The 26,363-nt window shown below is 39.8% G+C and overlaps 1 protein-coding gene across 2 annotated transcripts in view; it reads left to right on the top strand.

Annotated features, from left to right (window-relative positions):
* CNST (consortin, connexin sorting protein) overlaps positions 1-26,363 on the top strand; it is a 124,850-nt gene that overhangs the window by 60,468 nt on the left and 38,019 nt on the right. For both annotated transcript variants that reach the window (XM_063443198.1, XM_063443197.1), the window contains 2 exons: positions 1,805-1,826; positions 4,452-4,548. In XM_063443198.1, the coding sequence (XP_063299268.1) occupies positions 1,805-1,826; positions 4,452-4,548 (119 nt within the window). The remainder of the gene's footprint in view (positions 1-1,804; positions 1,827-4,451; positions 4,549-26,363) is intronic.

The following is a 26,363-nucleotide window of genomic DNA, read 5'->3' as shown; positions in this document are numbered from 1 at the left end:
ATTTAAATGAATCCATTTAATTGCCCTTTATTTGTGTGTTTAGCTATCATTAAGGCAGCTAACATTGAAATAACATCTTGTTATTATTTAGTAAAATATCATCAGACCGGTATATTTTTATATGGCACAGTTCTATTACCACAAGCTTGTTCTCATTAGGGTTTAGTTATGTTGACGTAATTATAAAATAAGGCATCAGTACTTGCTAGTGGTATGGCAGCACTTTCACTGTCCTGGAATCTTTAGCTTTGACATGTACTGTTCTCAGTATCCCATTAATGACCGTTACAGTGTGTTACTGGAGCTTTACCAACTCTGCAAAATCATTTTATGCAATACACACAAAAAAATGTCCCTCTGCACGTGGAAGGATATACAATCAAACTAAGAATATGTTACTGAGCACAATCTGTAGTTTGTGGAAAGCTGCATAGGAATATCTTGTATTTCAGTTTGTCAACAATATAGTCGTTGAGTATTTCTGTCGTGCCAAGTCACTGTTTGAAGTATAAAGTACAACGTGTAAACCAATTAATTGCTAATCTGGGAATATGACTGAGTGCTTTGGTGAAGATGTAGTATTTTGCTCTACTTAAAGCAGTGAGTCATTTCTACAGCTGTTGCTGTTTGACATCAAAAGGATATGGTTCATTCTTGAAAATAAGTAGTGGCTGTGGAATAGATACATTTGCTGTACCTACTGTAAGCCGTCACAGTGTCTCACTTTTTAAAGCACTCCTCATCAGATTTAGTGGATAGGTTTGTGCTAATTATAATGTATTGCATAATCTATCGTGCATGTTTTAATGATCATGCAAGCTTTACATAGCATATCCATTTTTTTTTTCTTTCTTAAAGGAGCACTATAACATTAGTAATGCAAACCTGTATTCCCAACACTATAGTTGCCCTGTCTCTAGTTTTATATGCAATACAAATTAATACAATAAAAGCTTTACTTATTTACCTCCCTTGTTCCCAGCAGTGAGACTCCTTTTGGCTCTGTTCACCTCTCTGCCTCCCACAATGTCAGGTATGGCCTTATCCGGCGATGGACCAATACAAGTCTCCTCATAGAGGAGCATTGAGGACCTGATGTAAAATCTTCCTCGTAGGAAGTATTTAATTCAATACTTTCCTATGAACTCATGTCACATGACCGAATTTTGAGTCGGCACATCTCCTTAATATGTTCTCTTAATGAACAGAAATAAAAAAGAATAAATCTAACGGGCCTGCGGACAAATCTTGTTTACCATATTCACAACATTATTGTGGCTAGGGATTTTTCTCACTTAGTCCCCATCCATTTAAAAAATAAATAAATAACATTAAAAGAAAATAAAAAGGTTTTACAGTAGGACTTGACAGATCTTATTCTCATATTAGGGGTTTCATAGACAGAGATAGAAAATCCAGAGACCTTGTTGTGGCCCTATGATTTGTTATGGAGTGCATTATATGGATCATACCTTCTCTTCCCCTGTTTGTGAAATATATAATATACCGTAACTAGCATTGGCTGTTTTATTCCCTTTTGGGCCAAGGTTCCGTCTATGACAGTCTTGACATGTCATTGACCCTGAAAGGATTAAAATAAAGCACAGGAGTAAATAAAACATAAACAATGAAAGATATAATTATACTTTACACGTTGCAAGCTGCCGATATTATGAACAAGCACATAACCAAATGAAATTGTCTTATAGCACCTGTTCTGAATCTGTGATTACTGATTAAAATGTAGGTTTGTTTTTCACCCTCATGTCTTTTTTTCTTCTTTTTCTTTTTATGAACTGTAAAGTCCGAAGATATCCAAGTATAAGGTAAACATTTCTTTCTTTTTTTCTTTACTCTAATTTCAATGACTCCATAGGTAAATCGCAGATGGATTGATTCATTCAGGTGTGGATTAAAAGGAATTTGATTTGGACGAACCCGCCAAAACAAATTTATAAAGTAGACCATGCGGCTGATGAACCATATAATGGTGTTTATTGAGGAACACTGTGCAACATTTTTGCAAGCATGAAGAGAACACTTGAGAGAGGTTATTTAACCACCGAATCGTTGCTTAGTTTTCCCCAACAAATATATGGTTCGTGGAGTGCCTGATCTACATATTGTTTTGGAATTATTTGAACACACAGGGTTAATCACTAAAGTGAGATTTCAAAGTTAATATCAAATTTAAGGCCAAAGTAACTGGACTAAAAGCATAGCTGGCTTAGATACTTTTTCCAGTTTGGCTGTATTGACCTGAAATTTGAATTTCAGTTTGAATTTTCACTTTAGTGAATAACCTTGAGAGTAATTTATTGTGTGCAGGAAACGCATTTTATATGCTTCATGATTCAGAAAGTTAGTGGAGGTATTTGATTATTCTTTCATCTCATAAGTACAATATGCGCTGCTGTTGAAAAGATTTATATACAGGCCATCGGTAAACTGGGCAAATGTCTGGTGAGCCACAATGACCATGGGCCCAGGCTGGCAGGGGAGATCAAGGGATCTCCACTGCCTGCCCATGCAGTACAGCATTGACCCTAAGAGGGTCCTCTGTCCCTTCACGCGATGATTGAGTGAATCCCGGACCGGAGGAGAGATTCATAGGTCGGCGGGAAGGAATTGAGCCGGACACGGTCAGTGCATACCGGGCAGCCTCTGTCTGCTTGCGAGTGCCAATATTATCACTACATCCCCTGCACTCATACACAAATTATTGACTCCCTAAACATCTGCTATACTCCTTGCACTCACATACACTCTATACTCCTTAAACACACACCACACCCACTATGCATTCACACACACTACTCTATATCCCCTATAAATACCCATACTACAGCCGCATACACACACACACACACTATACAAGCACTATGCCCCATATACACACATTGCCACACCTATACACACATGCACTTCAACACCTATACACACACTAAAGCTCCTAGATACAAACACAAGGCACCCCCTTGATACACACAATACAGCCATCATATGCACACACAACACCCCCTAGGCCCACACACGCGCTTTACAGCCCAGAAACACACACTACAGCCTCTAGCCGCACATAGTAAGCCACAAACAGACCCCTTTACACACAAACTACAACACATATAGTCTCCTCTACACACATTCAATCGCACATGCAACCTTCAAACACATACAACACCACAGGGAGCATCCACACATATAGTCCTGCTTCTCTTTTGTTCTGTGGTATCATACTATTGAGGACACCAGAGATAAATTACTAGCAAACGCAGCTTATGTTTACGTAGCACAAAAAAAAAAAAAGGGACATTTACTCCACCCCAGAGCACTGGATGCTCTGGAGGGGCATCACATGAACATAAACATGCCCCCTTTTTGGTTCCCCACCTCATAGTGGGCTGCTCTGCCTTTAATTGCTAGGGCTGAATGTCTGTCCCAGTCCCATAAAAAACTTCAAGATCCAGACAGACGAGCAAGTGCTGGCCAACCAACCCGGCATCGTGGTGGTAGACAAGGAACGAAAGACTTCAGTCGTGGTGGATGTGGCAATACCCAGTGACTAGAACATCAGGAAGAAGGAACATTAAAAGATAGACAAATACCAAGGTCTGAAAGAAGAACTAGAAAAGATGTGGAAAGTAAAGGCAGTAGTAGTGATAGTTGTGATGTTGTGATAGGCGCACTCGGGGCTGTGACTTCCAAGTTGGGGGAGTGGCTTCAACAGATTCCAGGTGGAACATCTGAGATCGCTGTCCAGAAAAGTGCAGTTCTAGGACCAGCTAAGATACTGTGCAGAACCCTCAAAGAGGACCCGAGAATGATGAATAAACATACCACCTAAGAGGGGTGAAAGAAAAATCTATTTTTTTTATTTCATGTATATTTACATATGCTTTCAGTCCAGCTACTTTGGCCTTAAATTTTAAATTCACTTTGAAATCTCACTTTAGTGATTAACCCTGTGTGTTCAAAGAATTCCAAAACAGAACATATGTATATAGTATAATCACTTTTTTCTTTTCTTTTGAACACTTTGAGCAAAGTACAATACATGTTTGTGAGGTCATATCACCTCTGTGCTTACCATGTCTCTCCATAACTAATCTCATCTAAACCTAATTTGATCAAAGTGAGAAGAAAAGCATTAATACAGAGCTGTTAAGAGTCTGTAAGTCTGGCGGTTGAGATAAAATGCATTTTGATGGATTTCATGGCAAGAATTCTTTACTTTTGCTACGCAGTAGTATATAAATCAATTCACCTTATTTGAAAGGTGCACTTCCTATTACTTCATAATTTTATTATGAAAATTCAGGTAAAAAGTCTTGGTGTTTTAGTTCATGTATCTATGCATAGATCTTTAAAATGTAAGAAGAAAAATGAATGTGTATATTGCTGTCAAGCTTTTGGGATAAAATGGATAATATTTGTCTCTGTATAAATTACAGTTATCTGCTTCTGAAAGATGTTTGAGAATCCAAAGTATACATCGGTTAATGGAAATTTCTAGTGGTGACGATGTGGATAGTCCTGCCAGCAGTCCAGGTAGTGTCATAATTCTTTGCATTATTTTTTCAATACTTTTCTGGTTAAATATATCTTAAATTAAGTAATGTATTCAATTGTATCAGTTTTATGCAGTTGTTGAGACTGTACCAGGGTAGGAAAACTGTAGCATCTATTTACTGTTGGTCTTCATTGTTGTGAATATGGCTTGTGTATCTATGATAGAAGATAATAACATGCTTTTGACAATATGCACAAGTTAATAATAATTAAAGATTATATTTGAAGCGTTTCTCGAATTTTTTTTTCTTTTTATTTCCTTATGCCCATGTATTTTAAAGATTAAACTTTCCCCTTGCTGTGCACCTCCATTTTGTTCTCTACTGTCCATAATGTCTGCTGTTTGCCCTACTGTTGGATTCATTTTATTGATGGATTGTGGGTAAATATTATTATTGACTAAAGTAGAACTCTGCTCAAACTCCACATATTCTCAAGTTTTGTCAACATGACTGCTATAATAAGGTAAAGTAGTCCCTGCTATTCCTCATGTATTTTATGAATACTAGAGAATTAAAAAATAGAAAGATATTCAGGAACAGGGAGCTATAGAAAGCAGGTTAGATAAAGTTTAAAGTGGCACTGTCACTTTTTCCTATTTTTTCCCCCTTTTCCTTATGCCCTTTGTGTCTTATTGATTATTCTCCCTCCATTACCACTTGCCTTTATTTATATTTATCTTTTCTGCATTGTGCCTGAACTTAAAGGACAACAGTCGCCTCAAAACTATTTTATTATATTAAGTTTTGAAAGGAAATAGATTTTTTTTTAAAGAAATATATTTAAAAAACAAAAAAAAACATGAGAAAAGAATGCCTACCTTTAGTCTTCCCTGCTTCCGTGTGGAGGGATCCACAGATCCACAGGGAAGAACAGTTTTCAAACACGGTTACTCAAGGTGCATCCATATGGCTGAAGGGATCCTGTCATACACTAAAGACTAATGGTAGGGGTGGGTCTTTTTAAATTTATTTATTGTTTTTGCGTATACTTCATGTAAATAAACAATCAATTTCCTTTCAAAACCTAATGTAAGGATTAATATAGCAAATACAAAATAATTATGAGATGACAATTGTCCTTGGGCGCCTCCATTTTGTTCCTCTGTTCGTCCGAATGTCTGCAGTTTGATCAGAGATTAGAGAAGCTACTTTCTAAACAATTCCGAAGTGAAGGTCTGATATGACTGGGGAGAGATCATCTCCTATAATATAAGGGTTAGCCAATCACATTCTATACTCGCTTACTGGGATACCTAGATATCAATTATAAAACAATCATGTTATGTATACCCTAGATGGGAGACCAATCTATCACTCAGAAATCTTTGCACACAATCACCTTAAAGTTGCTTTAGTGCTTAGAGTGGTCCTTTCAGTGTTAACTCTTTAAATGTAGGTAAATACTTATTAGAATGTGGCCACGTAACTCTCATGTGGCCAAGGAGTGGAGAACAGAATGGGTAGCTAAAAACTATTAGGCACCTGGGAAACCTGCCAGAACACAGGTGCTGATGAGGTTCAAGACCTGAGTTTATTCCACAGCAGTCTGCGTGGTTATTTTTGGCGGTTTAACTTGAGAAACATCTCACAGTGCCACTTGGGATATTCTTCTGTGAGTCTATAAGAGATACTGATAGGACTAGAAATTCCTATAAGCTTAAAGGGACACTATAGTCACCAAAACAACTACAGCTTATTGAATTTGTTCTCGTGAGTAGAATCAATACCTTAAGGCTTTTTGCTGTAAACACTGTCTTTTCAGAGAAAATGCAGTGTTTACATTACAGCCTAGTGATAACTTCACTGGCCACTCATCAGATGGCTGTTAGAGATCTTTCCTGGATCATGGCTGCCTAAAATGCATCCAGACATTCAGTGTCTCCCCCCTCTGCATGCAGACACAGATGCTGATTGGCCAGGGCTGTGTTTGAATTGTGCTGGCTCTGCCCCTGATCTGCCTCTTTGTCAGTCTCAGCCAGTCCTATGGAGAAGCACTGTGATTTGATCATGCTGCCACTTCTGCTGATGTCAGCAGGCAGTGGGCAGGTCTAAAGGAAACAGGGACAAAATCAGCAGCTCCAGACTTGAATACAAGTAAGATTTTACTATATTTAGGGAGGCATGAGGGGCCCAGGGGGGCTAGATGGGGGTTTTAACCCTATAGGGTCAGGAATACATGTTTGTGTTCCTGACCCTATAGTGCTTCTTTAAATCCATAATAACGCTGAACTTACAGACAGCACATCTATACAGAATGGAGGTAGGATTCTACACAGAATGAGACTTCAGGAGACCCAGAGGTGAAATCTACAGGACATGAGTATCATGAGGGCATATTTTTTTTACTATAAGCTTTGGACATATGACTTTTAAAAGAAACTTCTAGAAAATAATAATGTTCTACTAAAGTTCCAGTTAACAATTGTGGTGGTCCATTATCATACTGGAATCTCTATCTTCATGTTACCACTATTGGAAAAAGTATAACTTTTGTCAGTTGGCATCTTGCTTCAACCCAGTACCAAGATTTGTCTTCTTAGTTACAAAAGAATAGTTAGCACCAAGCTTTAGATATAAAGGCTAACATTTATATATAAACATAAACTCCATATCACTTAAGATTATTTGAGCCTTCCGCTAACCCCTATTTGGAGCGAGAACACACAGAAGCAACTTGATAGCAGTCTCCATGTGCTCACTCATCAATATTATTTTTAGATAAAGGATTATGTTATTAGCTAATTTTAGGAATCAAGCTATATAAAACGGTCACTGAGATATCAAACATAAAAGAGTGGATGAATTGTGTGTTTGTTTTATATGTTGTGTTTCCACTGATGTATGCAATAATGATAATGTCTCACTAGAGCATTTTTATCTATAAATTGTACTGTAGGTATTGCAACCTGGGTGTTTTCTTTTGACACGGCCCACAAAATCAGTAGGAAATAGCATTTTACACAATATCAACTTTTAAATTAACATTGTTATTCACTAAATTGACAATTTAAGATGCAAAGATACACTATATTCACCAGAACTACAACTTAAATGGATATTGTAGTGCCAGGAATACAAAGGTGTATTCCTGACACTACCGATCCCTCTGCCTCCCCCCTTCCTCACGCCCCCTCCTACCCGGTTAAATAAAGAGTTAAAAACACTTTTTTTTGTTGTTTTTTTTACTTACCTTATCCAATCGCCGGTTTCCCTCGGCACTGGGTCGAAGCTCCACACTTTCCTCCGTCCTGTGATGAGCGGGGTCTAATGCAAATGCTGCGTGTGCATTAGACCTCCCCATAGGAAAGCATTGATTCAATGCTTTCCTATGGGGAAAATCTGACGCTGGAGGTCCTCATGCAGAGCGTAAGGATGTCCAGCGTCAGATAACGGACCAAAAGTCTGTTACGATTCTGGAAGCGCCCCAGTGGTTTTACATTGCAGCACTAGGTTCAAAAGGGTCACAGTACCCAGACCACTTCAATGAGCTGAAGTGGTCTGGCTGCCTACAGTGTCCCTTTAATGTAGTTGTTCTTGTGTCTAAAGCCTGTCCCTGCAGGCATTTTAATGTAAACCCTACCTCTTCAGAAAAAAAGGGCAGATCCAGACGCGATGTACACGCTCTGTGCTGGAAAAAAGAGTGTAAAGTCACCTTTTTAACCAGAGGTCAGGGTGGAGCTCAAGTCTGCCAGAGCATTTGGATTCTCAAGAGTGCCAGTAGGACTTGAAATATCTGCTAGTGAAAACCGCTAGTGGGGGACAATTCTAAATTTACGCATTGCAGCACTTACAAGAAGTGACCTCCGATCTCTTCCTCCCAGCACTTGTGAACTGGAATCTGCACTGGTGTAGACATCCTGCAGCAGCTATTGCAGCACCTGCCCTTGACCTGCACCTGGCCAGCCCAGTCCCCACTGGACCCGAGGGAAGCCACCCACACTGCTAAATATACACAACATACACACCTACAATTTAAAAACTAAAATTGGACCAGCAGAGCAATGCACTTCAAAATCTTTTTTTGGCACAGTGCTATTAAAATGTTGCCTGTCCCTGCTCTAGGCACTAGAACAACTGCAGCTTAAAAGGACACTATGGACACCAAAACAACTTAAGCTTAATGAAACCGTTTTGGTGAATAGGTCATGCCCCTGCAGTGTCACAATATAATTATTTGCCATTTAGGAGTTAAATCACTTTCTTTATACAGTCCTAGTCACACCTCCCCGCATGTGACTTGCACAACCTTCCGAACTACTTTCTAAAAATAAACCTAGATATTGTAGGTTCCTGTATTGCACAGCCTGGTTATTCTATAATGTATTATCTCCTGCTCTGTTAATAGCACTCTAGACCCTGCAAGAGCACCTTGTGTGTGATTAAAGTTAAATTAACAAAGCAAGTTTACATCTGACTGAAATGTAAACAATTTTTTTTCATGCACCTTATGAGAGTCACAGCCAGGGGAGGTGTGGCTAGGCTGCATAAACAGAAAGAAAAGTTATTTAACTCCTAAATGGCAGCGACTTGAGAAGCAAGACTGCAGGGGACATGTTCTATACACTAAAACCTCTTCATTAAGCTAAAGGTTTTTGTTTTGTTGTTTTCCTTTAGTTTTGAAAAGACATATCAAGACACTTACATGGTCACCTTGGCTTGTCAAAGGTGGTATACAGTATACATATACGGGTGGAACAATAAGTGACTTCCGTAACAATTACATATAAGCACATCAACAGGTTCGTTACAAAAGTGTTCATTGGTAACAGTGTGAATGGTGCAGTTCATATGAACAGTGGAGAATCAAAGCTCCTTCATTCAGAGAGGCATAGATATGTCCTGCAGTTGATGCACCAATTTTTAGTCTGTGATTATATGTCTAACAGTTTCAAAGAAAAGTCAAAAAACGAAATCAAACAAACAAACTCACGGCACTGGAAGATACTGCCTACTTACCGACCCCATCACATTCACTGCCCCGTCTCTTCTATGTAATGTTCACACAGGCCCCACATCTTTTGGAAGGTTTTCGTGGTGTTACAAACCATCAAGGTGAACTTATCCAGGTAGTTATCCTTGATCTTGGTTATGACTAGTGAGAGAGGGGGTGTCTCAGGACTCCTCCATTTCTGCTCTAATGCTCTACACGCTGCCAGGTAGATCATATTGAGTATCTTCTGTTTGGGTCAGGTGAGGCCTTCTGTTGGTTTAGATAGGAGACAGGCCCAGGTGTCTAGTTCTAACCTTCTTTGCATTATTTGAGAGCTGAGTTTTAGTGCCTTTGTCCAATATGCTTGGATTAAGGAGCATGACCACCACATGTGTAAATAGTGACCTCTTTCGCCACAGGAGTGCCAGCACATATCAGAGGGGGGCTTATTTTCATGCAAAATTGTTTAAAAGAGGTAGTGTACCACCTCAACATAGTCATAAATGATTTCCCCGGGAAGGTCACACAGATGGAGGACCGTGCAGAAACCAAGCTAACGTTGTTTTAATGCCCATAGTTTCCTTTTAATGTAGTGGCTCTGGGGCAAAGAGACTGTCCCTGTTAAGACAGTTCGAAGAAAAGGCAGTGCTTCCAGTGCTGCTTAATGTCAATTCAAGTGGCTGTTACACGGACAGCCACTAGAGAGACTTCCTGGATGCGGCCCTGCAAAGACTGCAGACCGACTGGGCATTAAATTTAGAATTAAAGATGATTTCAAAGTGAATTTCAAATAGCCCATTTTGGCTATTTTGACCTTAAATTTGAAAATGACCTTGAATTCCCGTTTTTGTGAATAATCTTGCAACATTCGGCATCTCCACACTCTGCATGGAGATGCTAAATGCTCCCCATAGAGATTCATTAAGTCAATGTATCTCTACAAGGAGATGCTGGTTTGTGCAGTGCAGCGTTTGCCCTGTATGCACACTAGACAACCAATGCTCCCTTTGAGGAAGGCAATAATCAAAGTAGTTATAACACTACAATGCTCCTTTTTCTATTAAATTAATTTTGAATTATCACTTTAGTAAATAACCCTACTCATATTTCTTGGAAATTTTCTTCAGCACAAACATTACAAAAAATGTTATCAATATGTAAAACCATTTAAGTACTAGGGCAGTGTAAAATGCTCTTTAAGGTATAAGATGTTAAAAATGCATTCCCTACACATTAATGGTTAATTTATTCTGCTTAATGTGGCTAGTGAAACATTCTCATACACTTTGCATTGGGCTTGGTCTTTGCAATTCACAGTCAGGGCACACAAAGTTTCTAATTTTCCACAAATTTTGTTCATTGGCAGAAAAGGCAACATTTATAACAGAGATTGATAGGAAGTCAAGATGGTGGAGCCCAGTTCCAGAGTCCAGAGTAGATGAATGGATTTCTAAATGTAATTTTATTTTTAGACCTCACAAAACACATTTACAATATAAATATGAGTATATAAACAGAAGGCTTAAAATCCTGGGAAATTATGGTTCCCCTTTAAGTCCTTGAAATTTCCATTAGCAGTTACTGATTTACTAAGAAACCGATACTTATGCCTATGAATCCAAATATTTATTTTTTCTTTCAGGTTTTTTGTTTTAAATAAAAATTCACCACATGTGGGTAACATTGTCACATTTCTTAATCTTTATTTTATCTTTTCATGCAGAAATGGTGGAACTATTTCATGCACAGTCATTTCCTTGATGAATTAAACAAAACTGTTGTGGTTTAAGCGGTGTACATAATGTAACTTGTTTTCCGTGATAAAACATGTGGTTTCTAAATGACTGGCAGGTTGTCAAAGTCTTGTTCATCAATAAACCTGTCAAATTACTGAATCTTAAAAAAAAATCTTAGCAGTACGCTTGTTGGGGCAAATGCAATTAATATTAGTTTATTCATAATTTACTAAAAAAAAAAAAGGCTTCCATCCATCTGTTTTTTGCTGTTGATGAAAAAAAAAATGAAAACAAAAACACTTTGAAGCAGCAGTCAGATCACTCCTTGGATCAAGAAACCGTTATCCCACATATCAATTTGCAAGAATCTTGCTGTTTAAACATCAGTACAAACTTTGATAAAATCACCTCTTTAGGCGAAGAATTCCCCATCGTTATTGTTCTTACTGTAAAGAACCCTTTCCTTTGCCTTAGACTAAATCTTATTTCTACTAGTCTAAGTCAAATATATTGTCATGGTTATGAATACATTTCTAGACATTGGACCCGAATATATTTTGTATAAATTAAACCGATTTAAATTTAACCTTTTCGTCATAAAATCTTCCATTCCTCTTACTAATTTTGTAGCATGCCTCTGCACTTTTTCTAGTACCATAACATTCTTAGAACAGGTGCCAAAGTTGCACAGCATATATAAGGTGTAGTGCATTGATTTATAAAGAGGCATACCGTATATACTCGAGTATAAGTCGAGTTTTTCAGCACATTTTTTGTGCTGAAAAACCCCAACTCGACTTATACTCTAGTCAATGTCTGTATTATGGCAATTTACATTGCCATAATACAGACAAGGGGCTGTGTAGGAGGGGGGCTGGCAGAGAGCGTTTACTTAACTCTCCTGCAGCTCATGTCAGTTCCCTTCTCCTCCGCGCCAGTCCGGTCAGCTCCCCTGTCAGCTCCCAGTGTAAGCCTCGCGAGAGCCGAGGGGTCATAGCATGGCCGTGAGACTTACACTGGGACTTGCAGAGGTAGCTGACCGGACTGGCGCGGAGGAGAAGGGAGCTGACAGGAGCTGCAGGAGAGGTAAGCGCTCTCTGCCAGCCCCCTCCACTGAACTGCCAATGCCACTGGACTGCCAGGGAGTGAGAGCCCCCCTCCCTGCCATGTATCAAGCAGGGAGGGGGGACGAAAAAATATATATATATAAATAATAATAAAACAAAATAATAATATTTAAAAAATAATAAAATTAAAAATAAAAATATAACAAAAAAAATATTAAAATAATAATAATAAAAATGCCCACCCCCCCCACCAAGGCTCTGCAACACATACACAAACACACACTGCATTCATACACACACACTGCATTCATATACACACACACTGCATTCATATACACACACACTGCACTCATACACACACTGTAAATAAATATTAAATTAATATAATTTTTTTAGGATCTAATTTTATTTAGAAATTTACCAGTAGCTGCTGCATTTCCCACCCTAGTCTTATACTCGAGTCAATACGTTTTCCCAGTTTTTTGGGGTAAAATTAGGGGCCTCGGCTTATATTCGGGTCGGCTTATACTCGAGTATATACGGTAATTGTATTTTCATACAATATTCATGACAATCCCCTTCTGGCTTTAGCAACTGCTGATTGACATTGTACATTGTTGCCTAATTTGTTGTCTATAAATATTACCAAATAGAACCATGTGTTCTCTCCTATTCACTATTATCTAAGTTTCTTGTTGCTAGGTGCATCAGCATGGGTGCCATCTTGGTTGTGACCTAGCCACAGAGGAAAATAGGATTGCTAAATAGGCAGCCTGGATTTTTTTATGTTTTTGTGGTGTTGTGTACATCATTGCCAGGTGAAGTGAAGGGTGTCTGTTGTGGGTCTGGGATGGTGATTTAAGTTCTAAGATTAGTGCGGATTGCAGGTGCCCAGAGCGGAGCCACTCGTTCAAACTGCCATTCAACTCAATGTCCGAAATGCCATTTTTTTACACAATTTTTTCCCAAAGTTTGTAGTGTTTTTATTATAACATTTTTTATATATATAAATTATATTTTTATGCTTAAAAACAAAAAAATAAATCTCATGTGCCCCATTATAATACAATTTTTCCCTCCAGATTAGAGGCAGTGCACTACACATGGAATATACTCTAGTCTGGACAGGAAAGGCAGGCAGACACCTAAAATTTAAATGGTTAGGCTCCTCCCCAAGCTCCTCCTCCACTTGGTATACTCAGAGAGCTCCAAGCCACAACCCCAGTTCTCTGCCTGCCTTTCGGCATGTAGTAGGCACTCACTTTTGTGTCTCCAGGATAAGGTGAGTCGGCTGCGGGGTGCTCTATCCAGACTGATTCAGAGGATGCAGAATGGGTCTGGCTCTCTCCTTTGCTCCTAGATGGAACACTCGCCAGGTGCCTGTATTCCACATTCTACTCTTTCTGCCAAATGCTGAGCCAGGTGCACAGGATGAGAGGTCCTGGCAGTGAAACACACACAGGTTGCGATTCGTTCTACTGGGAGAGTGCCAATGTGCAATGCGATCTCCATATTCAGGTGCGAAAATTTTACCGGTTTCCAGGAAAACAAACCCAGCAGCAACTATCGGTTTGCCAGGTGCTCTCCGTTCTGTAGCAGTGTGCTCTCATCAGCCCTCCAGCACATAAAAGGAAGACTTTTTGCTTTTGTCTTATGGTCTCTTGCCTGAAATGTTTTTCTTTTTTTCTTCTTCCTCCTCACTGGTATGTTTTCAGTATGTCTATACTTGAGCTGTAAAATCTGCTGAGAGGGAAAATGTCTTCCAATGAAATGCATTTAATCTGTTCCTCCTGTTTGCAGCCCAGCTGGACTGCTATAAGAAGGTTCTAAGTTAGGTTCTAAGAAGGTAAGAAGGCCTATCCTGCATCTAAGAACAGATTTATAGTCATAAAGAAGTGTTTCAGGGAAATCTTACTTTCTGCTGCTCACTTTTTTCAATCCAGTTCCTGGCTGAACTTAATCTGACAAATGCTTTTCTGTATATATAATCAGAAGGAATTTTACCATTATGCAGGTGTATATTTTTTCCTTCCCATAGGGAAAAAAGGACAAATTCCATTGGCACCTTTGCAGCGCTAATCTCAGACATCTGTTCCATAAAGGGAGCAGTGTGACTATTAGGTCTCTTTACAGCAGCAAATCCAGCAGTCTGATGGTCCAAGGCAAGACTGAGTCCATTGCAGAAAAATGTATATATTTTATAATAGATTTTTTTTCATGGGACATGGATACGTCTCTCTAAACCAGTTGATGAGACTAGAGTCTTCGACTTGACTGAGTTTCCTCTGGTGTACACCATCTCAATTCCTTACAGTGTGTCTGTCTTTTCAACTGTACAGTTTTGTGATAATCACACGGACGCTTTCATATTTCGCTGGGGAGCTCATCTGTGTACCCAGTTGACTGAAGGAAAATGGAGGCATCAGGATTCAAAGAAATGCACCTAAGGGAGCTGAAGCTATTTGGTTAGTTCTTCTGTTCTTCAGGCTACGTCTCCAGGGACAACATGTGCAGATAAGAATGGACAATTCAACAGAAGTTGTGGATGTGTATCAACAGGGAGGGACTTTTTCTCTGCTCCTGGAACAGTTTTGCGCCAGCATCATTATCTGGTCAGACCTTCATCTGCTATCAAATTCTAAGGTCCACATAAGAGGAAAAACCAATACGCTAAGCAATCGCTCTCTTCTTTAACAAGAAGACTGGTCTCTCTCTCACCAGATTTTTCAAAGATTGTAGAGAGATTTGGATGGCCGGAGAAAGTTCTGTTGTCTGCAAAAAGCAAACTAAAAGATCTACAGAATTGCATCTCTCAATTTAGCAGTAAACACATATTTCTTATTTTATTTTTGTTCGAGGCACTGGTGATGCTATGTAATTTTCATCTGGCATTCATTTTTCCCCAATTGTTCTGATTCCAAGAACCTTACTTATTGGACAGATCAAGAATACTTGTCCTTCAAATTTGGCCTCAGAGGATTTGGTTTGATTCTGCCTAACCTATCCAAATAATGAATTTTGGCAGGTTCCAGTGTAAGATAAGTTTCTGGAACACAACCTGATCTCTCTTCAGACACTGCACAAGTTCAATCTCACAGCTTGATATCTGAACACCAGATCCTGAGTTCTAAAAGGGCTGCGTATGGAAGTGATTGACACATTCATTACAGCTAAGAAGAATTACTCCTGTATAGTATACTCCATTATATATAAATAATTATTCTCCAGGTGTTTTGGTGTTAAGGAAGACCCTCTGTCAACCTAGATTCCTAATATCCTAAAATTCCTGCATTTAGGAATCGCCTAAGACCTATGACTGGCATCTCTGAAAGTTCTATTTCTAATTTAAGCTTTTTCTCATTTAGAGACTTATGACTCAGTTCCTCTGATATCCAGAGCGGTGTCCAGACTCCTTTCTACCATCAGGAAACTGGTTCCTCCTTGGGATTTGAATTTGAATTCATCCTTTTGTGAAGCCCTATTGGAGCCCTTGGATTCCTGCTGTCTTAAGATACTCCATGACAGTCCTGTGGTAGCTAAACATCTGAGGGAACTTTAGGCATTAGCTATGTCTCCTCCTTCTCTCATGTTTTATTTGGATAAAGGTGGTCCTAATTCTTCATCCTTCCCTTTCTTCCAAAAATTTCTTCTACATCTTATATGATTTAGGGAAATGGACTTTCACCATTTTGCCTATTTCCTTGGAACGCTACAGAAAGAAAGTTTCAAGGCCTGCATGTGTACACACTGCAGTATTACCTGTACAAGACCAGCCTTTTTTCGTCATTCTGACAGATTGTTTGTCCTCCTTTAAGGATGGAAGAAGGGTCTTACGGCATCCAAAGGGTCTCAACGAGATGGTTTAACCCCCTAAGGACACATGACATGTGACATTTTTCGGTTTGACTTACAGGTCTTCTGTTTTGGGGCATAAAGTATTATAGGCTGTGGTGTTATGTCTTCCCGCCCTTAAGGGATTTATTGTTTATCCAGTGTGTAGCACACTGCCTCTAAACTGGAGGTAAAAATTCAAATTGTACTTACCGTAAATTTCTTTTTCCTAAGGATTAGAGGCAGTTCACATATTTCTCACCCTATTTATTAAATATACTTTGCAGTTACTTAGCTTGTGTATTTTCGGAGGTTGTGGCTTGGAGCTCTCTGAGTTATACCAAGGGGAGGAGGAGCCTAACCATTTAAATCTTATGTGTCTGCCTACCTTTCCTGTCCAGACTAGAGTGTATCCCATGTGTAGTGCACTGCCTCTAATCTTTAGGGAAAATAAATTTACGGTAAGTAAAATTTGAATAATCTTAACCCCTTCAGGACGGAGTCAATAGTGCACGTTCTGATCAAAACAAAACGTAAACAAAAACTGGAATTTGCGCTATGTGTCTGTTCACCCGTAGTTCCCCTCTTTCAAATTATATGCACCCACACTTATTATATATCATTTTGTTCAGGAGAAACAGGGCTTTAATCTATCATTAACTATTCATATATGGAACATCATTTATTATGAATAAAAGTAAAAAAAATGTGAGAAAATAAGATTTTTTTTTAAATTTGCATTTCCGTCTGACATTTTAACTGTGAATGTCATAATACTGTTAGGTTTTACTGCAAAAAAAATGCACATATTTGTAATCAGCGATGTCTCACGAGTACAACAGTACCCCCCATTAACAGGTTTTATGTTGTTTTGGAAAGTTACAGGGTCAAATATAGAACATTACATTTTCAAATTGAAATTTGCCAGATTGGTAATGTTACCTTTGAGACGGTGTGGTAGCCCAGGAATGAGAATTACCCCCATAATGGCATACCATTTGAAAAAGTAGACAAGCCAAGGTATTGAAAGTGGGGTATGTTTAGTCTTTTTTAGTAGCCACTTAGTCACAAACACTGGCCAAAGTTAGCGTTCATATTTGTTTTTGTGTGAAAAAAGCAAAAAACGAATATTTGGCCAGTGTTTGTGACTAAGTGGCTACTAAGAAAGACTGGACATACCCCACTTGCAATACCTCGGGTTGTCTACTTTTGCAAATGGTATGCCATCATGGGGGTAATTCTCATTCCTGGGCTACCATACGCTCTCAAAGGCAACATAACCAATCTGGCAAATTTCAATGTGAAAAAAATGAAATGCAAGCCTTATATGTGACTCTCTAACGTTCCAAAACACCATAAAACCTGTACATGGGGGGTACTGTTATTCTCGGGAGACTAAACACAAATATTAGTGTTTTAAAACAGTAAAACATATTACAACAATAATATAGACCATAAAAGTGCAGTTCGCTTGTAAAAAATGCAAAAAACGTCACTTTTACTTAAAATATCATCGTTGTAATACAATTTACCAGTTTGAAACACGAATATTTGAGTTCAGCGAAGTCTCCCGGGTAAAACAGTACCCCCTATGTACAGGTTTTATGGTGTCTTGGAGAGTTACAGGGTCAAATATAGTGCTTGCAAATTAAATTCTCTGCACTTTCTCCCTGTGTTGTCATGCATGTCAATCAAATTTTAATTAATCAAATCACATAATTACGTTAAAAGATTATTTAAATATACATGTAGAATTTTAATATATATGCATTTATAGGTATTTAAATTCTACGTGTATACTGATGTAATCTTTTATGTAATTATATGTATTTATCTATATATATATATATTTGCGGTTATTTGCATTTTATATATAGATAGATATATATAGAATGTCATTCTAAGTGTATTTTGTTACCGATATATATATATATATTAATAACAAAATACAGTTAGAATGAAATTACATATGCATATATAATTTATATTAAATTTTGTTTCAATATTTTATTTATTTATTTTATTATTTAATTTATTTATTATTTTAATCATGCGTATTTATATATAATATATATATGTACATCTATTATATATATAATATATATACATATTATATATATGTAATGTCATTCTAAGTGTATTTTAATATTAATATATATACTTATATTAATATTAAAATACACTTTGTATGACGTTACATATATATAATATGTATATATATTATATATATAATATATATACATATTATATATATATATAAAAATGCATTTATTTTATTTTTACACATGTCTAATTATTTGTTTTAATTCTTCCCACCAGCAGGGGGACTGTCTGATATTTCAAACAGTCCCCCTGCTGGCATATCCACAGCCAGCTATAGAGGGCCATGTGATCGCTCTTTGAGAGCGATCACATGGCCCCCGGGGGCCTCATTTGCCGTGGGAGGGCTGCCTGGGCTGTGAGGCAGTCCTCCCGAAGCGGATCGCGGCGGAGGTAAGTATAACTTACCTCCTGGGGCTGCAAGCCGTTACGGCGTGCTATGCCGTCATAACGGCGTTAAAGCCCACTTAACCCGTGACGGCATAGCACGCCGTAACGGCGTTAAGGGGTTAACTATACTCTGCAACATCTCCTGAGTACAACAATACCCCATATGTCTTTACAAAGTAACAATCTTATTTTTTTATCCCAGTCTAAATCCTAAACTAAACAATAATTCTAAGACAAATCATAATACTAAATCTAATAAACCTAACCTTAATCCTAACCTATACCGCTTCCATCTCAAAAACATTGTGCGCATCAGACCCTATTTAAAGCCTCATACGGCAAATGATCTTGTCCATGCTGCTGTCCTCTCTCGCCTTGACTACTGTAATCCGCTTCTCAGTGGTCTTATGTGTTCCCAACTTGCCCCGTTAAAGTTTATAATGAATGCGGTGGCGAGGCTCATCTTCCTGTCCATGCGCACCTCCCAAGCCTCTCCCTCCTTTGTCAGTCCCTCCATTGGCTTCCCATAAGATATAGGGCTCAATTTAGGACCCTGACACTTGCTTACAAATCTCTACAAAATGCTGCTCCCACCTACTTATCCTCACTAATACACAAAAAATTTCCATCTAGGCCCCTACACTCTGACAGAGACCTACGTATAACCTCTGTACGTACGCTTACCTCTGATGCTCACCTTACAGACTTCTCTAGGGCTGCACCGTTCCTATGGAACGCCCTTCCCCTCTCTGTTAGACTCTCTCACCCAATCTCCACTCCTTCAAAAAAATCTGTGTAAACTTACTTCTTTAGGAAAGCATAGTAATTAAACTGTAAACCGCTTTCCCTCCCCGCACCCTGATTTCTCCCTTGAAACTATCAAAACAAAACACTAAGCCCTCAATCAGTGGCGTACATACCAGGGTCGCGGCTGCGACCGGGCCCGGCCCACCAGGGGGCCCGGCCGCCCCTGCGACCCGGTATGTATGTCACTTGGCCAGCCTCTTCTCCTGGGGGGCCCAGGAGCCGGCCACCTCTGGGCCCCCCGAGGCTGGCCCTGCTGTCACCCGGCTGGCCGATCCTGCGGGCGCACGAGGGAGCACTCTCCCCTGAGTGCTTCCTCTTCAGCTCCCTCGCGCACCGCAATGATACCGGAGCCGGAAGATGACGTCATCTTCCGGCGCCGGTATCAGTACGCGGCGCGCGAGGGAGCTGAAGAGGAAGCACTCAGGGGAGAGTGCTCCCTCGCGCGCCCGCCTGCCTGCCGGGTGACCGGCCCCCCAGGAGCCCAGCAGCACCACTGGACCCCAGGGAATCCCCTCAGCACTCCAAAAGGTAAGGAGGCTGGGGGGGTTAAATTAAAAAAAAATTTATTAGTGTGTGTGTGTGTTAGTGTGTGTGTTAGTGTGTGTTAGTTTTAGTGTGTGTTTTACTGTGAGTGTTAGTGTGAATGGTGAGAGTGTGAGAGTGTGTGTGAGAGTGTGTGTGAGTTTTACTGTTGGTGTTTGTTTTACTGTTGGTGTTTGTTTTACTGTTGGTGTTTGTTTTACTGTTGGTGTGAGTGTCATAGGCGTGCGCACGGGGTGTGCCGGGTGTGCCTGGGCACACCCTAATCCCCGCGGCACGCCTGTGAGTCCTGCAGGAACGCGTGGGAACAATGTTCCCACTGTTCCTGCAGGCACTCTTCCCCCCCCCCCCCCCCAAATGCCCTCCACCTCCCCCCAAATGCCCTCCACCTCCCCCCCGTGTTCACCCTGTCATGGGGGGCCAGCAAGAGGTGATGGACACCTCTCCTCTTCCCCCCCACCCCCACCCCCCCCTGTCGGGTGCCTGTCACCATCCGCGGCGAGGGAGCTGTGTGCTGTCTGCTCCCTCTCGCCGCGCGCCGCTTGCTGATGCCGGGAGACGGAATATGACGTCATATTCCGGCTCCCAGCTACTGTAGACAGCCCGCGCGGCGAGAGGGAGTTTCTCTGAAACTGCTATGCTTTCAGCTGCAGGGTTAAAACTAGAGGGACCTGACACCCAGACCACTTAATTGAACTGATGTGATCTGGGTGTCTGTAGTGGTCCTTTAAGTGTGTGTGCATCTGCATGCACTGGTGTACATACCGCGGTCGCAGGGGTCGCAGCCCTGCAACCCCTGCGACCAGGTGCCCGCCGCCATGTGTTGCGGCCCCGGCCCGCGCAGAGTAAGCGTGCGGGGGGGGCCCACGGATCAATTTTCGCACCGGGGCCCCATAGGTCATCTGTACGCCACTGCCCTCAATGTATACTATCCTAGCAACCTACGTTTCTACCCTACCCTTACCTTCTGTGTCACTATACCCCACTCCCTCTAGCAAGTAAGCTCATTCAGCAGGGCCCTCAATTTCTCTGTTCCTGTGCGTCCATTTGTCTGGTTACAAAAACATGATTGTTAGTCCACCCATTGTACAGTGCTACGGAACTTGTTGGTGCTATATAAATAATAATACCTTAATTATATGCCTAACTCTGATTTTAATCACTCTAGTCTATATTTGAGTTTAGTCAAAAGACACCATATTGTGATAACTATTTCCCAAGTGCTCCCTTACTTGAATATGAGAACATTTTTCTTTTACCCATGAAGTGAAGGAACAAAGCAGAAAGGTAATCTGGGATGTTGAGAGCTTTGCCATTATGAGTTCAGTCTAAATGACAGGATATTTTCACAATCTATAACCTTTTGGACCAGATGGAAGGAGATGCTGGAAAGACATAACTTCATAGAACAGTCTATGCACCATTTTCTAAAGATTTGACACTTACCAGATTTCAGTGGGTGCCTGCAATCCAGATTTTTTTCCCCAATATATCTAAAGTTGACCTTTGAAAATGGTTGAATTATTGTGGAACAGGGGCCAGGGGATTTCTGGAACCAAAACCACTGCAGCGTGCTGTAGTAAGAACTTTATAGGAAACTCAAAAATTGCGTGCAGATGGATATCTAAACCTCTAAAACCCCTAGTAGAAAATTCTACAGGCAATCCAGGAAAGACGTAAAGCAACTCTGTCACTAAAAATAATCTTTAATCTGATTCTATGTTTCAATATCTCTCTCTCTCTCTCTCTCTCTCTCTCTCTTTTTGTTTTTTCACTGAGCACTAAAGTTTTCATAAAAATGCATAAAGAAATCTAGGGACTATGTTTCCCTATGTATTGCAGTCAAGTTGACAAAATGTGACATTGGGCTTAATTTAAACAAAATGTCGTTCCTGTTAAAATTCTATAAGTGAAACATACCCCAAAGATCATTAAACCGCAGTCATCGTGGGCAGAGGAGAAAAAAAAATAGCTGCGCTCACATCCAGCACAAGGAAGAAAAGATAATAAACATAATTAAAAGCAAGTGGGAGGGAATAATCATTAAGATACAAGGGAATTAAGGAAAAGGGAAATAAATTACAGTACCGCTTTAAGAACGAAAGGGCTGCTTTTAACCTTTCTTTAAAAATCCTCCTCTGTCCACTTCATAAGCAGACAGGTGAAACATTGACATTTACTAAGGATTTGAGATAATGGTGGCATCAACCTTTGCCTCAATAATTATAGATATGAGTTATTTTGCTAATGCTTGGCTTAATGTCAGACACCAAACAGGACATTTAACTATGTTTTAACATTTCTCTTTAACCCCTTAAGGACCAAACTTCTGGAATAAAAGGGAATCATGACATGTCACACATGTCATGTGTCCTTAAGGGGTTAAAGCTATGTTTAGGGGAAGACCGCATTCAGTTTAAAATATTCTTTAAAATGTGTGTGTGTGTGTGTATTTTTTGTATGTTTTAGGCTGTGTCTTGTACAGATAAGCCTGCATGCAGCACTGATAGCCAGTACATGGTATTATTCGATCAATGTGCACGTTTTGTGTTTGTCTGGACGTTTGGATAATGAATATTTACCTGCCAATAATTAACAGGGCTTCACATACACATGTCACCGTGAAATTACTTTAGATCTTAACATGGCTCAATGATTGCAAGCAGGCTAGCCCAAATAATGAGAAAAGCCAAGATGAGCTCACCAGAGAACTACCATACTCTAGGTCACGAATTCAAGAAATTAGCACAAATGAGAAATAAAGACCATGTTAACTCTGTAGGTCAACAAGAATATTGTGGTACATGCTACCAGGGTAGTTGAAACAATGGTTTGTGTATTATAGCGGGCAGCAAATATTTCAGTGCTGCAAAAAACAAAACCGAAATATGTGTGTGGAATTATGAGTGGCACACAAGGATTCCTCCAAATGACTCTAATCTGGAACATCTGACATTAGTGTAAAAGGCAGGGTCCATGGGTGATACACTGTCAGAATGCCCTGTGACTGGGGTTGATGCCAGAATACTGCAGGGATGACAGCTTGACTTTGGGTTTTATGACAGCTCTGGGTAGTAAAGGACTTGTTGAGTTATTAATATTTTTTTAATATAATTTGATCATTTAAGTTATCCATACAACATGTGAAATTTACAAAATGGAAAGATGCCTTATTATTTCCTCAAATACCATCTTATGCCTCTTTTGTGTCTAAATCTCACTTCTTTACATTGGAGTATTGCGGTATACTTTACGTTGTGCCAGTGATATCACACCTTATTTGTAACCCACTTGTTTCCCCAGCAACTGCTTTCTCTTGGTAATGACATGACTACAGTAGATATGAACTCCGAAACAGCAGCTGGTGTTTTCTTCTTAATCCTAAAAAGATCAACATTAATCACGCAGTATTCATGCTGCAAGCCCTGAGTGTGTTAGTGGTTCTTGTTTATGCCAGACAGGGAGCAGTTATTTTAGGAGCTCGATTACACCATGTAACCTTGCCCACTGCTTTAAGAGTATATTGCTATATCAACATTGTGTTCCCCGTTCAAATATTTGTATTTTTGCATTTCAAGAAAGTGTTTGGTCTTTGCACTTGCCTGCACTTTCAGTACTAACAGTGGGTTTTATTTGGTACATATGTTGGCAACCCAACAATTATATCACTGTCATCGATTGTAATTATCCTCAGTTTCCATACGGCATGTCTAGAACAATGACAGTGGTCTATTTGTGATTGAGAGACGTTTGTTAGTGGCAGCTACCCTGCCTTAGATATTGCTCTTAGAGTATTGTTCTAGTAATGTTTAATCAGTGACGTCCTCTAAACAGCACTGATTTAAATAGGTGAAGCAAACCTGTTGACCTTATGGGTTTTGTTTTTTTTGGTGGAGGGGTGGGGGAGGAGGGGATGGGTTTTTGGATCTGTTATCCAAAATATAATAGAACCATGTGATGTGTAGAGTGATAGTACAGTTGAAAAATAAATGGAAGCTCAGTCTTGTGTTGCCTGGTTAAAATCATGAAATGGTGCCACCTGCCTACTAAAACCATACACATGCAACTTTTTGCAAAATTAGGCAGTATATTTAATACGGCAGTATGTTTAACTGTGCATTGTAATGGGATAGGAGTCAGATCATAGTAACTTGTAACTTAGATACTGCATGTAATACACTGATAATAGATCACCAATGGTCATTACTTAATTAGTAAGGGTCAACCATAAGTAATGTCTAGATGGAAATATCTGTATGACATTTCAAAACCATGACATGTAAGCCTCATCTATCCCCAGTGCAACACACACACACTCACAACATACTAGTGCATTGGAAAGCTCTCTGTGCACATCTTAATATAGACGATCAGGCAGTATGTTTTAATTCGCATGTAACTATATATCTAGTGCATTACTGTTTCATATTCTTCATATTCTTGATTGGTTTAAAATGACAAGTGACTTATAAGTAGAATATGTAAAGATTAGTTATTGTAATGTAATATGTGATTAGATTCAGTTATGTCATGTTGGTAAATGGGCAAAGGCTTTTATTTACTCTGCTCTGCTTTGTGTCCAGTGGCTACAGGGTGCAGGGGAATGGGATTTGTACTTGCCTGTGCCTCGCAGCTGCCGCCATCTTTATCTGGGTGGTCTTCTTCAGCTTCTGGCTCTTAATCTGCCAGATACTTACATCCGTGTTATACTTTCGCACAATGCAACAGTACAACACTGAGGTCTATGGAGGATTAGCGTCACTAGTGATGGCTGGACGAAATTACAAAACTTGATGGTGGGAGCTCCATGTTTTGGAAGCCTAGGGAATACACTACTTGTTTATAGTTTTGGTAACTCTCTTTACTGCTTAGGAATTTCAGTAAAGTTTTAGCTTTATGAAATACTAATTTTGGAGGAGGGGGTAACAGAGCCACTTTATAGCCAGAACGCATGATGCTAAGACAGACATCTTCATTATACAAGATGAAGAGAACATGTTATCTGACATAAAATAATGAATAAGAGAAGGAAAACGGACACAATAAAATGTAACTATGAGAAGAGAAGGTGTATTGGAAGAGTACAGGCCATTATTATTTGTAAATGGTAAAAACTGTTCAGAATGGTTGCTTCTGACCAAAACCTCATTAAATGAACGCAGCCAATCAAACCATGGCATTGTTTTAAATAAGACCGTTATTGTTCTGCTCGTTTTCACAACAAAGCTATGAAAGGTTGTTAGTTTAATTAGGTTTGTTTAAGAACATAATATATTCTAATAGAAGACTTTAAAAATATAAATCTTTTTCTAAAACATTATGTGAGGCTATAAAAGTAACTAGGTACTGATGTACCATTTTATTTAAGATTCAGTACCATTTTAATCTTTTTTTTTTTTTTTTTTAGACAATCTTTATTTTTCAAATAGTTTTTTACACATATGGTAAGTAGCAAGGTACAGAACAGTGAAGTCAGTAAACATATGAACAATTGTACTTCTCAACTCAGTCAATAATCGGTTACATACTAAATGCTCGTCAGTTCAGTTGGCAAAATTAACATAGCAATTCAATCGGTTTCAACAATTCGTATAGACTGAGAGGCGTGTAGTGCAACGGTGGTAGTGGTCTGAGTGAATCTCTCCACCTGAGTGGTATCACCGGGCCTCAATCCGTGACTTCTACCATTTGTTTTCTACATTAAGACGGCTCTGAGTCACATTAGTGTGGGTTTATACTGCTATGAGTATTCTTAGTTTGTCGTGTTTTATCTCCCCATTTACCTCTGACGCCAGTTAGTTTTTCTACATCATCGGTGTGCCCTTGGAACAGAATATTACCGGGCTCATCGCTGAGCCGCCCTATCCGGGAACACTTCTGGGGTAAGAGGTACTCATGTTTGCCCAAATTTCCGCCCCATGTTAACCTCAAGATTGTGTAGGCGAGGGCCCGGTAAGCTAACATTTCACGTTCAATTTTTGACGTGGGTGAGGGTTAGGTTGGGGGTATGTTTGCTTTTTGTACCCTAGTGTCAGCAGGAGACTCGAGCCCGTCTGGAGTCTGGCTTGGTAGTCAGGAGATTTGCGTTGTACATGCGACCTCAGGTCTTACGTCCATCGTGCCCTACATGGCCCCTCAAGTCCACCGTCTAGTGTTTACTTGTCAGTGAGTCCCTCTCAAGGGTCCGTCCGAGTCGGTCGTTGGGGATATGTCTGTCGTCCAGTCCGGGAAAGGGGTGAGGGATGGGGGGGGGGGGGGGTGGAGGGGAGGGTGTCTGTCAAGGTTAGCTTTGCGCTTGGTTGGTCCCTATGGCCCTCTGGGATATTCCTCGGGAATTGGTGGTTCCGTTGGCCAGATACACCTCCCAGGGATACCAGGTCAATGCACACTG

This window comes from Pelobates fuscus, chromosome 2, assembly GCF_036172605.1.
Source record: "Pelobates fuscus isolate aPelFus1 chromosome 2, aPelFus1.pri, whole genome shotgun sequence".
NCBI classification, from domain to species: domain Eukaryota; kingdom Metazoa; phylum Chordata; class Amphibia; order Anura; family Pelobatidae; genus Pelobates; species Pelobates fuscus.
Note: the sequence above shows the minus strand (reverse complement) of the source record. Positions and strands in the feature narration are given on the sequence as shown.